Source organism: Chamaea fasciata, unplaced genomic scaffold, assembly GCF_029207755.1.
Source record: "Chamaea fasciata isolate MVZ Bird 193981 ecotype frontalis unplaced genomic scaffold, bChaFas1.0.hap1 SCAF_26, whole genome shotgun sequence".
Taxonomy (NCBI): Eukaryota; Metazoa; Chordata; class Aves; order Passeriformes; family Sylviidae; genus Chamaea; species Chamaea fasciata.
Genome location: NW_027094111.1, coordinates 4425633 through 4441392, shown reverse-complemented (window position 1 = coordinate 4441392; position 15760 = coordinate 4425633). Strand labels below are relative to the sequence as shown.

Below are 15760 nucleotides of genomic sequence, written 5' to 3'. Positions count from 1 at the left end.
CTCTACAACTCCCCAAGAAGAGGCTGTAGTGAGGTGGGTGCTGGTCTCCTCTGCTGTGCCCGCAGTGAGAGGACAGGAAGAAATGCCCTTTAGCCGAGACAGCGGGGATTCAGATGAGACGTTAGAAAAAACGCTCTGTCGAGCTATTGGAAGAGGCTGTCAAGTGGTGGAGTCACCACCCCTGGAGGTGTTGAAGAGGCACCGGGATCTGGCGCTGGGTGATGTTTTAGTGGTCGAGGGGTTACAATGGCAGCGCTGGGCGGACGGTGGGGCAGGATGACGCTCCAGGTCTACTCCCACCCTCGACGACTCCGCTGGTCCTCACTCCGACCCTGTGTCCCGTCACACCGGCCCCCTCTCCCCTCACTCCGGCCCCGCTCCCGCCTCACTGCCCCCCTCACTCCGGCCTTCTCTCCCATCACTGCCCCCCTCTCCCCTGAGTGCCCCTCTCTCTCCTGACACCGCCCCTCTCTCCCCTCTCCCCCGCCTCTCCCCTCACTCTCCTCTCTCCCCTCACTCTCCTCTCTCCCCTCGCCGCCTCTCTCCCCTCGCCGCCCCTCTCCCCCTCTCCCCTCACCGCCCCTCTCCCCTCTCACACGGGCCGCGCCCGCCCCTGCCCGCGCTCCGGCCCCGCCCGCAGCACGCAGGCGCGGCGGCGGCGCAGGCGCGGGGCGGGCGGGCGCTGTCAGCGGGGCCCGCGCTCGCTCGCTCCGGCCCGGCCATGTCGTACGGGCCGCTGGACCCGAGCGGCCCCGGGGCGCCGCCGCCGCCCCGGGACTTCGGCGGCATCATCCAGACATGCAGCGGCAACGTGCAGCGCATCGCGCAGTACAGTGAGTGCGCGGCCCCACCGGGGAGGGACGGGGCGGCCCGGCCCGGCAGCGCCCCGGGGCCGGGAAGGCGAGGGTGCGGCGGGAGCCGGGGTGGGCACAGCCGCCCCGGAGCGGGGCCGGGCCGGGCGGACCCGGGCCGGGCCCACGGCACCACACGGTGATGCCCAGCCCGGCTGCAGGGCGGGGTGAACGCTGCGGGTGTTGTCGGTGAGCGTCTGTCGCTGTCACCGTCACCGAGCCTCCTCTTCCTTCCCCCGCGGCAGCGGCACCTCGGCCGGTCCCATCGGGTGCCCTCGGTGGGAGGCAGGAGCCCGAGCGAGGAGTCACCGCGCTCGGGAGCAGCTGCTGTGCCAAGGATCTCGAATAAAGTACTGGAATGGTCTGCCCGGGGAGGTGGTGGAGTCACCATCCCTGGATGTGTTTAAAACACACTGGATGTGGCTCTTGGTGCCGTGGTTTAGTTGAGGTGTTGAGGCTGGGTTGGACTCGATGGTCTTGAAGGTTTCTTCCAACCTGATAGTTCTGCGATTCTGTAACAGGGGATGAGAAGGTGCGGCTTTCCCCCTCGCTGTGCTGGCAGTGTCCTGCTCTCGGGCAAGATGTCCCTAAGGACACGGCGTTGCTCTTTCTTGGTCGAGTGGTTGTCATTAGAGAAAGTTATCTGTATTGTATGATTATCGTAGAAATCTCAGTAGTGATCGCTGAGATGATGCTCGTTAAAGCAGTCACATCCAGGAGAGTCTTTGATATAATCCTTCCTAAGGATACAGCCTTTGCTTAAAAAAGGCATTGAATGTTCGAGTGCCCGTGCAAGTTTTTAAGGGCAAGATCAGCTGAACATGTTGGCTCCTCAGAAAGTTGGTGACTTCTCTGGTGATACAAATACTGAAAATGCTTTGCTCAGTCATGTTCATTTCTCCTTGGTGTAGGCATTGCTGAATTGCTTCAAAGATTGCCAAACAGCATGGCTTGTTGAGTTTTTTTTTCCTTTTTTCCCCCTTTTTATTTTTTCCTTTTTATTCCTTCTTTCTTCCACGGGATTTCTTTGAGGCTCCTGTTCTAAGCAGCTCAGCTTCTCTCTCTCATAGGACAGGCTTCTGCTGTCTCATGACCTGCAGCCGTCCTATCTCCACACGCTGCCTATCTCAAGTTAAACAAATAGCCCTACAGTTTTATTGAGGTGGGTGGGAACACACAGAACATCTGACTTCATGTTACAGTAGTTAACTTCATTACACACTATATAAAAGGTTTCCCTTCAAGCCTCAGAGAAAAGGATATGTTGAAGCCTTAAGGCTGTCTTCATTTCTTCTTCCCCTGTAAGGAAAAGAGCAGGCAAACAGTATGCACTGCTGAGTATTACTCACTTCTTTGAGGAGTCTCTGTGGAGTGAGCATTTCACACAAAATATACAGAAAACTGGTGGTCTGAGCTGGCAAAACTCTTGTTTGCTCAGGTAATGTCGCAGACTTGCAGCTAGAGGAGAGATTGAAGTGTTTCAAGAAGTCTTAGCTGTCAGGTAGTGACTATGTGGGAGGCTCTACAGCCTGAAATTAAAAGCGCTTGGAGATGGAAAGCTGTTGACTTAGGGGCTCTGTGTGTTGGTGCATGCCCACTATCTAAAAAATAAAGAGCTCCAGCCTCTTCCTTCCATTTCCCAGACACTTTATTCTCATTTTGTGTAGGCTGTGTGTGTTGCTGTTGGCTGAGATAAACTAAGCAAAGTGAACTGCTGAACCTGGCTCAGGGCAGGACAGACATTGCCTGGCCTGGAAATGGGTCCGTGCAAGAATCTCCCCATGCAGAGAGAAAGAAGTCACAGAATGTCTGGACATTATGGCACAAATGCTGTTTGCCAAGTCCTCGGCATCCACACACAGAGTGCAGTCCTCGTGCCGTTTGTCAGCAGCTTGACTGAATTTTTCTGACCTTCCTGTGTCTGACAGAGCTGTGAAATATGTGCAGCCTTGCGTGCTGGAAGCCAAGCTCAGTGTATGAGGAGTTGCCAACCAACTCCTCACTGTGTAACCTAATGGAAGTCTGAAGTTCTAGGTGAGAATACACTTGGTGGATATAAAAGCTAATTACTGGCTAATTACTGATTAACTCATATTGCAGCTTTAGCTGAGCTGCCCTTGTTATAAGCCATTGGACATCCCTTTTAAAGAAGTGGCCATTGTAGGGATCTGATGCTTCTCCAGCAAGACATTCAATCAATTGCAGAGGCTCCAGGCTGAAAGCAGAAGTTACACAGGAGGGTGTCTCTGAATTGGAAAAAAAACCTCTTGTTAAACTCATGGGATAATTCAGCTCAATTCAGTTGCCTGTGGAACTGTGTTAAGGTGATCCTCCTTGGTCTTGCCTCTTACTGCATGATGTGATTGCACAGATTTCATGATTGCTTTGGGACACTCGGTCTTTGTGCTGCTGCGGTAAGTGCTGAGCCCAGCACTTGAGTAGTGATAAAAACTGTGCTGCTGCACGATAAAGTGGATCAGCTTCTTGATCTGTCAGAAAAAGAATTCTAAGGTAGAGGGAGTGGGGAGAGAAAACGTACTTGCTTTTCAGGTAGGTTAATGGTTTGATGTGATTCATTGTGTGGTTTCGTGATCATGAGTGCCCACATAAAGAAAATAGTGGGGAAACTTTGAAGATTAGGGAGAAGGAGGTCTAAAATATCTCTCTGCACTACAGCATGATTTCAAATTGACAAAGGCAAACTGTGAGGTGCTATCTGTTGTTCTTGAAAGATATTTGTGCCAGTATTGTGAAAGGTTTGAACTATCAGGAGTAGAAAAAATCAGGTCTGGGGCTGGAGGGCTTTGAAACGAATAGCAGTGCTTGGCATTTTCTTTCTGGTTTTTTGTTGGGTTTGTTTGTTCGTTTGGGTTTTTTAATTTAAGTAACTTAAAAATAATGTAAAAGTGGCAACACGGCATAGTGATATTTTTCTGCAGCAGTGGTAGCTTAAAATTCTGAAACAGCAAGGCTGGTACAAAAAGTCTAAAAAGGTTGAGGAAAAGGAGTGCACAAGCTCTTAGCTGCACTGACTTCTCTTTCTATGCCTCACTATCACTTTCTTGTCTGAAAGTTAGTTTGTTAGGCTGGATCACGTATAGGTGGAGATGTTTAAAATACACTTGGCGTTTCACAGAATCCCAGAACTGTTGGGTTTGGAAGGGTCCTCTGGAGCCCCTGCTGGGGGAAGTTTAGGCGGAATTTCCTGTGTTTCAGTTGTGGGTGTTGTCCTGTGTCCTGTCCTGGACACCACTGGGAAAAGTTTAGCCCCACCCTCTTGGCTTCCACCCATAAAATACTTGTATATAGTTAAAGCAAGGAATGTAAGTGTTGCCTTACTAGGGTAAGTCAGATATTGAAATAAATTCAGCTTTTAGCTTTCTTTGGGGGAAAGCTAAAAGAATACATTCAAGAAGGAATAAAATTTGTCTTGCTAATTCATCTTGTTATTTCTGTATCTTCAGCTGCTCAAATAAAGAATTTGATGAGCCAGCTGGGAACCAAGCAGGATTCCAGCAAGCTTCAGGAAAATTTGTGAGTATTAAGTGAGCAAACATTGGTGTAGATGTTCTTTCATTTCTGTCTGTGTTCTTAGGGATAGTGCTTTGGGGTGATGCTTTATTAGATAAATTTAACACAGTCCTACAAACCCAGAATGACTTAAGTAGTTTACTGGACAAATTAAGGTGTTTCTGCAGGACTCTGGAGAAGCCATTCAAAACTGCTGGGTAGGAACTATTCTTTCTATATTGTTCTTTTATATAGTTTTTCTGTAGTTTCTTTTAAAAGTAATAGTACTTCAGCCATACATTAGCATTAGGTGTCCTCTGAGGAGCAGTCATGCTGGCTTCACTCCTGGTTCAAAAGAAATGAATGCCATACCAGGTATTTGGTGCTCACATGCCACCAGTAAGGAAAAACAGTCAGGGAGCCCCGTAACTGGTGAAAGAGCAGCTTGTAGTACAGGAGAAATTTAGTAGAAAATCAGTAGAAATTTAGTAGTACAGTACATTTAGGCAGTAGAAAGATTAGCAATCGTATATGGCAGACAGAATGTCATGTGTAATTTCAGAAGAACAGTATGCCAGTGGGGGACAATGTGGAAGACATTTAAACAGGTGTGGTTCAAACTGACCCCTGGAGAGACTGTACAGGGGCTCTCTGTGTCTGTGCATCTTTTACAAACTCGTGGGGAACATAAATAGCATGTTATGGACAGAATTATTTCTGAGGTCATCAAAGAAGACTTGGAAGTGCATTCTTCCACTCTCTCCATGTGACAGTACCTTCATGTGGCATGAATGATTCATGTGACAGAATCTCTGAATGCACAATTATCTTGGTTTTTATAAAAGCGATTTTTGGATAAGTTCATGACTTGTGCTGGAAGATACACGTCCCACATTTGAAGGATGAGATCATGGTCCAATTGGGAGAAACAGGGATTTGTTTCCTTGAGCTGCTCAGTTGACTCAATCTCTGTTTAATCAGTAGATTAAAGAATTAATCACTAGTGACCAAACAAATGCCTTCCTATTTAACGTCACTGCATAATCTCTCCACGTTGGGGTGAGAGTGGCTGCACCCCACAAATTGTCAGCTGCCAAACAAACTTGCCAAAATTGCATGTATGGTTTGTTTAGTTTACGTATACATCTTACTCAATTATGGAGCCTGAATGCCTTGATTTGTGTGTCCATTGGGCCAAGTAAGTGACTTTCACTTAAGCATCTTGTGCCCACTGAATGCAAAAGAAATTGCTTCTGGTTTTAGTATTTTTTTTCTTCCTAGTTTACAGTATGGGTTTTAAGTAATAGTATTAGATTCTTCACAACAATAGCTTCTTATTGCAATGTTGTTGGAAAACATAAAGGCTCAAGGAAAAGCCTTGCAATTCCTGAAGTAGAAGCTGGATTGTTCTTTCTGACCTTTGTTTTTCACAAAAATGAAGAATTTGATACCAGAGTCCCTGTACTTTTATCAAATGTACGTTTAACGAATGGAGTTAGTGGTTGTCAAGTGAAGAGTTAGTTACTAATTGGTACCATAAGGAATTCGCCCTAAAAGAGGGATTATGTTCACTGAATAAAGTTGTTTCTCTGTTATGCCATTGGAGAAGAAGATTTTATTCGAGCTACTGAATTATACTAGTTGGCAGGGAGCAAAGAAATTATTTGAATTTTTTTTTTTTTTAATGTAGTCCAAAGTCATGTTGATGTTAAAAAAATAAAGTACATCTCTGGTCCTTTAGGTTGAAAAAACCCTACTGTAAAGCTGTGTGATCTCAGAACCTCTATTTAGTCATTATTCTGTAGGGTAAAATGCTCAGTGGCTGCTTTTTTAGGTAGATCTTGTGTAACTGCTTTTGAACTTCTGTGTGTAACTGCTTTTGTACTTCTGTTTCAGACAGCAGCTGCAGCACTCTGCAAACCGCCTTGCCAAAGAGACCAATGAATACCTGAAGGAGTTGGGGTCTCTGCCACTTCCCCTGTCTGCTTCTGAGCAGGTAGGCAGGCAGAACTTTCTGGACATATTCCTAGATCACTCATTTCATGAAACTAGGGTAGACCACAACGTCACAAAGGCTGAACTGGCACAGCTGAAGAGACAAGGGTGATGGTGAAGTAGAGGAACTCATTAAGCTGGGTTCATCCTGGCTGCTTACATGACACTGGGAAAGCCATGTTTCCCAGGAGCCAATAAGTATAAAACCTTCCTACGTGAGAATAAGAGGCCCTAAATGTTTGGGGAGAGCTCAGTATGCAGTTCTGGTTTCCTGAATAAATTTCTGAAAAATAATCCTGTTTACAAAGTGCGTGGTGGTGCAAGGAGTGTTTTAGGATAAGAATTGAGAGCAAACTGCCTACCAGCATGAAATGTGAGCAGGCCAGAAAGGTTTCCCTTGCGTGGAATTTATTAGGGGTGGAGGGGGGGGGGAGCTGGATCACTTTGCTTATATTTGAATAAAGCAAAATATGATGAGGCAAAGATGATGATTTTCTCTTACCATATAGTAGTTCCTGCTCTCTGTGGGAAAGGAAAGGGGCAGTCCTCTGTGTCAATTCACCACTGCCTGCTTTTGGGATGCTGTTGTAGGATGATCTGGGGATGTGGGTCAGCAGATGTTGTCTTGGTCTAATTCTGTATTTAAGATTTATATGCCAGTTAGAAGCATGGCTGTGCTTTGCTGGTTTGTTCAGCAAATATTTTTCAGTTAATCTTCTGTGGTGAACAAAATCCTGTCATGTGCATCTCACTGAATGCAGCCCAGGGAAAATTCAGTCAAAATCTGCAGGAGCTGGAATCAGCATGCTGAGGATCTGCTCTGGCAGAGGGGTTGTTGCTTCCAGAGGGTTCAGTTGGAAGCTTCAGTGTATTATGAGGCTGCTGTGGTGGCTTATTATAGAAAAAATATAATTGAAAATATTTATTTCCTTGAAATTGTTGTTGAATTGGTGCAAGCTCATTGCAGGATTACGGTCCTGGAAATCCCACAGTTTGAGCCAGCTGTTGCAAATCTCTTTATCAGAAAACATAAGAACTGACCTAATGTCCTTGGGACAAGCTTTTCCACAATTTCTTCTTTCCCATCACTGGAATGCCACAACACTCCAAGGAGATGTCCTGTGGAGGCTGAATAAATTGACATTGCAAAATGAAGATGAAAAGTGTTATTGCAACTAATGTATTTGAAGAAAACATAAAGTGAAATGGTTACCAGGACTGAGGATGTTATCTGATCTAATAACAACAGCCTTGTAGTGTGGCATGGTTGGGAGACACAGCTTAGGAGACAAGTGGGTGTTGCCATTAGTTCTGGAAGTGTGGGGCTTCCTGTATTTGTGAGAAGGTTTGAGTACTATGAGGTTGGCAAAGTGAAGGAATGGAGGGAAAAGGCATTGTAGGTAACTGAAAGGTACGTAGTTAAATGTGGTGAATCATTGGAATGTGATTAGAATAAAAGTAATGGTGTATACCTCAGACTTTAAAACTAGATTGAAATTGGAGAGCCTTGTTGCACAAAACTGTCCTGCAGTTGGTAGGGCATGGAGCATTGGTTTAAAGAATTAAAACATGGGTGGGCTTTTTGTTCTATCCAGTGCCCCAGACCACTGAATGCCAGCATTCCTTGTTGTTGTTGTTGTTATGATGGTTTTTTAAGAGTCTGACAGTCACTTTATAAGGAAGGGGAATGTCTAAACTCTTGTTTGTGTTTTGATTCTTCAGCGCCAGCAGAGGCTTCAGAAAGAACGATTAATGAATGACTTCTCCACAGCCTTAAATAACTTCCAGGCAGTACAGAGGCGAGTGTCAGAGAAAGAAAAAGAAACTGTAGCAAGGGCGAGAGCTGGCTCCCGTATTTCTGTAAGTATTTATGGGAATTTTGGAGTGATACAGTGAACTATGAGTCTTCTGAGAGATCTTGTACTTGCCTTCCAACCTCATACCTGTTTACTGACACCTTACTGAGTGAAGTGAGGCCTTGGTGCAGTAGTTTTCCATCCCTGGTGTTGGAAGTAATCTCTCATGTCAATGTGCTCCAGTGTCAGTGTAGAGGAGGGAAGGAATCCTGGTAGTTGCAAATGTTGCAGATGAGGTGGGGAATCAAAGCATAGTGAATAGCAAAGTATTGCAGGCTGCTCTTCATGTCAGCCCTTTGCTATAAAATTTAAGACTTAGAGGGAAGCTTAGCATACCTTAATACATCTCAAATCTCACACTGTGTTGCTTTATATTGTTATAATTTCTGTCCTGCTAATATATCCAGTGTATGTTCACTGTTACGTTTTGACAAACCCCTGTGGCTACTGAGAATTCATAATAAAATGGCCAGTGAAAGCATTTCTCTCCTCTTGCCTCAGAGCTTTCTGCAAGCTCTGCATTCTTAACTTCTGCAAGGGAACACGTTTATCCATTGAATTATGCTCTAAATTTTTGCTTCCTGTTGGGAAGGGAGGTTACAAACATTGACAGCTGATCCAAGAACATGAACTGGCTGTTTTTGATCATTCAGTTGCCTCTGATTTGCAGAGACAATCTGAATCTAAAACTTAAATCTAAAGGTGAAGCTAAAACGAATCTTACATAACCTGAGTTAAATCTGAAAGCTGCAGTGACAGTGGCATTCTCCAGGAGCTCTCTGGACTGTTTGTGCCTTGGCCTTCAAGATGCTGCTGGTGATTTTGTGCATGGTCCTGGTAGTCTTTGAGAGTAGTGACTCATTTATCTCTTCCAGGCTGATGAGCGGTTCAGAGAAGAACAGCTTGTTTCATTTGATAGGTAATAACTTCTTGTACTCTTGAGGTTTTCACTACATGTAACTAAAGTTTTTATGGTGTGGTATATTACTGTAACTCGGGCCAGGCTCTGCTGGCTGAATGCAAAGCAAAAAGAGTTGAAAAGCAACTACTACAGCAGAGGTAATTTACTATGTTAAAAACTGCATATGACAGTATTTTATCCTCCTTAAGTATGGATTGTGTGATTACTGCCCTGAGGGGAATAGCAGTGCCCTTAGGATGTGGCAGCTGGAGCTCCTGGTGTTCTGGCCTGTAAACACCAGATTACCAGACAGGATTTCACTCACTGTGACTCTTTCCACAGAGAGCTTCATATTTATATCTTGGGTTTGGTTGTTCTTTAGCAGCCCAGTTGGAGCTACAGAAGAATAGCAGATGAGGCTGCCTAAAATTCAGAAGTCCTGGACATTGTGCACTGGCAAACTAATCCTGGAATGTGCACAAGACAGCATTACTGTCACCTGTCAGACTGGTGTACTGCTTCTGCAGTAACAGTGTGCCTGTGCGGTGGATGGCTTTGTAAAATGTTACATCAACTCTGCAGTGTGGTAAAGAGAGCCTGAGCCCCTCCAGAAGTATCTGTGATTAATGTGTCAACTGGGCTGAAATCTGTTGGCCCTGTCTATATAAATCCTTTCACTTTGGGAATCAAGAGACCTTGCTTACCTGTCTCATCCTCCCTCTGCAAACTGCCTTTCATCTGCTCAGCTGCTTGGTGTGTGTCCCTTGGTTAGCCCTGGGCTTCCACTCTGAGCCAGGGGTGAAACCCCAGCTGTTCAGTCATGCAGGTGCTGGGATCAGTTTGAAGGCCTTGCACACTAAAGCAGAGGGACCCAGAGATAAGAGGTGATGGCACACAGCAGCTCTTCCACATTCAAAGCTGTTCTTGTGTGCTGTGTGTCAGAAACTTCTGCTTTTGAGATCTGCAAACCCTATGGTCATCTCAGAGCTGAATTACTGGAAGGGTCAGCTATGTCTAACCTATTCATGTAGTTTATTTTCATTTTTTGAGGCACTTTTAAGACTTCAAAACTTACTATTTAGTGTTGTACCAAACACTGGACTGGTACAGTATTTTCTGGCACATTTCTCTATTGAAAAGATGGAGATATTTCCCTTGAAGAACATTCTGAGCTGAACATAGCAGTGGCTTTGTATTATAGATGCTGGCTCCACTCTAATTGATGTAACTTCTGCAGCAGTTGTGAGGAACCAGCTCATCAGGAGAGAGGTAGACTGGGATGCAGAGTTACTAGAGTTTTAATATCTCTCTTGGTGTGTAATTTAATGCAAAGTTCCTACTAGACTAATAAATTGAAATACTAAAACCCTTTAGTCTTATCTCCACATGCCAGATAGGCAAGGATCTTCGAATCCAGATGCTTTTCAGGTGTTCTTCTGTTCTGTTAATGTGCTTGCAGACTGCTCTTGGTCAGAACTTTCATCGTGATTTCTCCCATTTGAAGGGATGGTAAGAAGCAAGGAACTGAAATAGGCAGGTTTCTTCTATAATGCTAGAAACAGAGTGTGTTATGCATGTAACTGCTTTCCAGTGTCTTCACCTTTCCTGTATCTGTCCCTTTTTTCAGTTGTTCCAATTTGTGACTGTTGTCACAAATGGGTCCTGTCCTTGTACACAGTGACAGGGCCAAGAACCTGGGGGTTGTTCTGTAGGAAACTCTTTCAACTTTAACTCATTTTGCCATAAAATGCAGCATGGAAGTACCTATAGTCAGAGAGACCCTGACTTTCCCTCTCTTTCCAGTGGTGAAGATTGGAATCAGATGCAGTCTCAGGAAGAAGATGTGGCAATAACTGAGCAGGACCTTGAACTCATTAAAGAAAGAGAAACTGCAATCAGGCAATTAGAGGTGACCAATCAATCCCGCACAGTTAACAGTACTGGGAGATTAATCAAAGGGTGCAGTGTTAATTAATGGGATGGGCTGAGGAGAGCTGATGGTGGAGTAATAGAGTTCCTCATGGAGAGGATAGATGCCAAGATAATCTCCCTGCTCCTGTTGAAGGAGGTATATTTTCCCGCAGTGTTGACTGGTGATCCTTCAGATATGGCAGGAGTTACTCATTTTACAGTGTTCCTACTCTGCTGATTGCTGGTGTGATGGAACAAATACTCAGTAGCTGGAGTATTGTAGGCTCCTGTGTTTATCCCAAGGTACACAGGTGGTAACATCAAGTTACATCAGTCAGTGAATGCTGGTGTCTATTTTTACCCTTTGAGTGATGGTCAGAAGAGTTACTAAGAGTTAAGATTAGAAAATATCGTATCCAGTGTTCGTTGTAACTTGTTAAACTGTTGTCTTCAGGCAGACATTTTGGATGTCAATCAGATATTTAAGGATTTAGCCATGATGATTCATGACCAAGGAGATATGATTGGTAAGTGCATTTGGATAATAAGATTTTTCTTGGTTCAGTTACATGTTTTGCCTACATGGATTAAAATTTTCAGTATTTTGCATTAAAAGTATTTCTGGCTATAATTTTTAAACACTGAAGCTCTGAAATATTTTGCAATGAGTTCTCCTGTTTTTTTCCATAGATAGCATTGAGGCAAATGTGGAAAGTGCAGAAGTCCATGTGGAAAGAGCCAGTGAGCAGTTACAGAGAGCTGCCTATTATCAGGTAAGTTCTGTGTGCTTGCTTGGTTGTCAGTGTATGGTTGAGCAGTAATGAAACAGGCAGAGCAAGACACTGAGGACTGCAACACCCCAGACTAGTTATTAAAACCAGCTCATGCAAGCTGGCATTCATTCAAAATTGGCTACAAGGAATATATAAAGCACTTGAGTCAAAAACATGGTGTTGAAATTCCCCTTCTACTTTAGAGTAGGTAGAATCTGGCCCTTCTCACTCTGCAGGCCTAAGTGTTTACCCGTCCTTGTTGTTATTAGGGGTTAGCAGGAGAAACAAGGACAAATTCTGATGTTGTATCCAACTTGTAAACATACCAGCCAAGACACTGACATGCAAAAATCTGTGCCCAGACTCTGGTGACCAGGATTTGCAACACTCCTGTCCAGCTGATGAGTTTCTGTCCCACAGTCTGTGCTCCCTGCCCCATCAAATCTCTTGCAGTGGCTCTCAGTGCTGTATGGTAGCCAGCGTTTTCTGTAGGTTCCTTTCATCATCCTGTAGGACCAGCTTCTGTGAAGGGGTAAGGGTTCTGCTTTAGCCAGTCCCATTACTGCTGGGACTTCAGGCTTCCACACAAGAGAAATACTGGACTTTTGCAAGCTGTTAAGTGGGAGGTACTGGAAGGGAATAAAACTCCAATGCTGTTGAGTGCAAGGGTGGGAATGTTGCTTTTACCATCTGGCAGCGTGTAGTAGTATTCTCTCTCTCCATGGCTTCCTTGTCAAAGTTCTGAGGTATTTATGAATCTGAGTTGGGGAGCTTTTGGACATGTTTTACATGTGGGTTTTTTCTGGATGGAGAAAGAAGTGTTATATATAACTACCCTCAAATCCTTAGATGCCAAGTTAAAAACAATTGGTATAGTCCATGGTATATGGATGGACTGTAGCTGTAAAATCCAAGTCCAGTAACTGTATATGAAATCATTTAAATCGTAGAAGTGCAATACCAAGCCCAAGTGGCCAAGGGGAGATTGTATCAGAGAACTGCTTAGGAGTTTGATTGGGATTACCTGAAAAATTGAAATAGCTAGAAAGGTTTGGCCTTCTCTGAGGCTTGTGTTTTCCTTAAGAGAGGCAAAACCTGTCACATTTTGACTTAACTACATCTCTTAGACCACTGCACTCCTAAAACTAAAAACATTCATGTGTAGAATCATGGAGTTCAAGGAACATGTAAAAGTGTTCAGACTACACTGGTTACTCCTCTCAAATAACCGTGGGTATCAAGTGCTCTTGTTCACACAAGTTAGTAACATGAATGGGAGCTTTGCTCTTTCATCAAGTGTTCCTGGTGTCAGTGGCTTTTTTTTTTTTTTTCTTCTCTTATTAGAAGAAATCCCGTAAGAAGATCTGTATCCTGATTCTTGGCCTTGCTGTGGCCTGTATAATCATAGTACTCATTATCTGGAAGACAACATGAAATCTTCCCATGGAACCCAATCTCACTGCTGAGATTTTTTCTGTCAGAGCAAACAGGCTGACTAGTCTCGGAGATGAATTGACCACCCTGAGAGAGCACAAGTTGGAACTACTTCTATTAATAGATATTAGCAACTAATGTGCAAATAACTAGTATTTGGAATTAGTGAACCATGGAGACAGTATTTATCAGTTTATATACAAATTATATTGTTTTATGTAACTAAAATCTTGTGGTTTTGCTTTCTGTACTGTGTTATTCCCTGTCCCAGCTGTATGCTGAAGTGTGATCAATAACTGGAGATGTCTTGTTTTGGACAAGTCACACAACTTCAACATTATGTGTAGGTAACTTTGTTGGACTGGAATGAGAATGATACTCAAAGACAGCCCACCACCAAGTCACATTATGTAAATCCAGCAGTTTCTGAAGTCTCCAGTATCTGCCCCATGGTTTTATTGTCTCCAAGTGGCTGTGGTTTCTAGATTCTCTTGAAGAAAAGGATGTCGTCACAGATTTGAGAGGCAAGGGGAGTATGTGTGGGTGATAATTTGAACCTCTACATGCTGGTCAGTTTAGCCTTGAGACTCATAACTGTATTGTTTAATTTTTTGGGGTTGTTTTTTCACAAAATGCATCACTTTGAGGACAGAATGTTCTTTGACTTAGATTCTAACAGTGCAACCTTCTTAGACAAACTAGCTGGTCGCTTGCTAGTGGACAAATAAATCTCTTCCAATGCTGACTCAAGCACTAACTACAAAAAGTTTAGCTGCTCTCTCACAATTGTTTTTAGAAGCTTCCAGGGGGAAAAACACTTAAAAATGAGGAAGTGGGCACCTAAGTTTACAAGCTAGCAGGATTAGTGAAGAGTGTTAGCAGAAATCCTGATTCTGAAGAAGTGCTCTTGAAGCTCACTTGTAGTGTTCGAGTAAATATTACGTGTGGCTTGTGAACATTTGGTATTTTCAATTATTTATGAAACAAAGTGCAGAAACTGGCTGAGTGAAGTGCTAGGATTTTCAGACTGAGGATGTGTGTGCAAACGAAAAAGATTGCTGGTTCCAGCTCATAGGGTTGGGCAGAACAAGCAGCCATTCCCCACTTCAATGTAGCTCTGAACTGACATGCACTGAGGGAACAGTAATCTGTCCAATGCCCAGTGGGGGTGGTAAATGCAGCATACTGACCCATTTTGTATTTAATCCTTATTCCATGTCTCGTCTATAATAAAGTAAACGTGAAAGCTGGGAAGGGAGTGTTCTCCCAATTGCACAGTGGTTTGCACTATTGCGCCATCATTCCATCTAATAATCATCAATAAACATTTTTAAAAGCCTCTGTCAGAGCTCATTTCTCTTGCAGTTTGGACATTGGCACAGGTGTGTTTGTAGTTCCCCCTCTAAGCAGAGTAGAGGACTTTACGTCCACACAGGAGTGTGTCCTGCAGCTTCAGTTCTGTGGTCCCTGATTTTTCAGAATGAAACTAGCTGAAAACAGAAAATTCATTTCACGAGGACATACACAATGCTTCTGTGCAGAGTCCTGTACAATAGCTGATCCCAGAAAAATGAACCTCACACCTCAGAGAGCATTGGGTCAGCTCTGACTATTTGCCTTTGGCTAGAACTTGGAGCCACTGGTGAGCCTGTACGATAAAATCTGACTTGAAAGCAAGGGAACTCTGTCTTCTCCTTTTTTTTAAAGTTTTCCTTGGAAGTGGTGGAAATCACTGATGTGTGCATGCCTGCTGCCAGGCAGAGTCCTTTCAGTGTCACACTGCCATATAAGAACAAAAGCACTTAGCTCCTCACCGGACCTAAAAGGGAGCACTATTTGTAGGCTCCATCCTTCTTCTAGCCTGTTTTAGTCCTCTGGAAACGAATTGAGGACACTGGTACATGTTGCTGAGCTCAGGGTTTCTGTATCTGCTTGACTCCTTTTTCCTCTCTGGACATCGTTGATCGTGGCAGTAGAACTGGTGCAGACACTGTTTTTAACAGTCCTGACTAATGTTGCCGAGCTTGAAAAGCCACCGTCTATGAAAACTTGAAACTCCCGTGGCTGTTGCTGCAGTGTTGTGGCACGATGTGCCGGGCTCTCGGCTGTGTGTTGTCCCCCTCCTTCTGGGAGCGTTCTGGAGAGCCTGGCTTGCCGTGAGAGCCGGGGGCAGGAGCGTGGCTGTGCCCGCGGCGCTCGGGCTGCGGGCTGCGGCCACGGCCCTGGGGCAGCTGCGGGGCCCGGGCGGCTTTTCGCTCCGACCGGGCCGTGCCCTGGGCTCCGCTCGGACAGAGGCGCTGTCCGCGCCTTCCAGAGGCGGTACCGGCACTGTCCCCGCGTCCCTGGGTGGGTACTGGGGCTGTCCTCGCATCCCAGGGTCGGTACCGGCGCTGTCCCCGCGTTCCAGAGGCGGTACCGGGGCTGTCCCTTTGTCCCAGGCTTGGTCCCGGCGCTGTCCCCGTGTCCCGGGGTCGGTACCGGGGCTGTCCCTTTGTCCCAGGCTTGGTCCCGGCGCTGTTCCCGTGTCCC

General features: G+C 45.0%; 1 protein-coding gene across 1 annotated transcript; it reads left to right on the top strand.

Annotated features, from left to right (window-relative positions):
- Positions 1–678: 678 nt before the first annotated feature.
- Positions 679–14570, top strand: STX12 (syntaxin 12). Its single transcript, XM_066204660.1, has 9 exons — positions 679–833; positions 4316–4385; positions 6258–6357; positions 8079–8216; positions 9088–9131; positions 10917–11022; positions 11479–11551; positions 11715–11797; positions 13142–14570. The coding sequence occupies exons 1-9, from the start codon at positions 722–724 to the stop codon at positions 13229–13231; spliced, it is 816 nt and encodes a 271-aa protein (XP_066060757.1). The 5' UTR covers positions 679–721; the 3' UTR covers positions 13232–14570.
- Positions 14571–15760: the final 1190 nt, after the last annotated feature.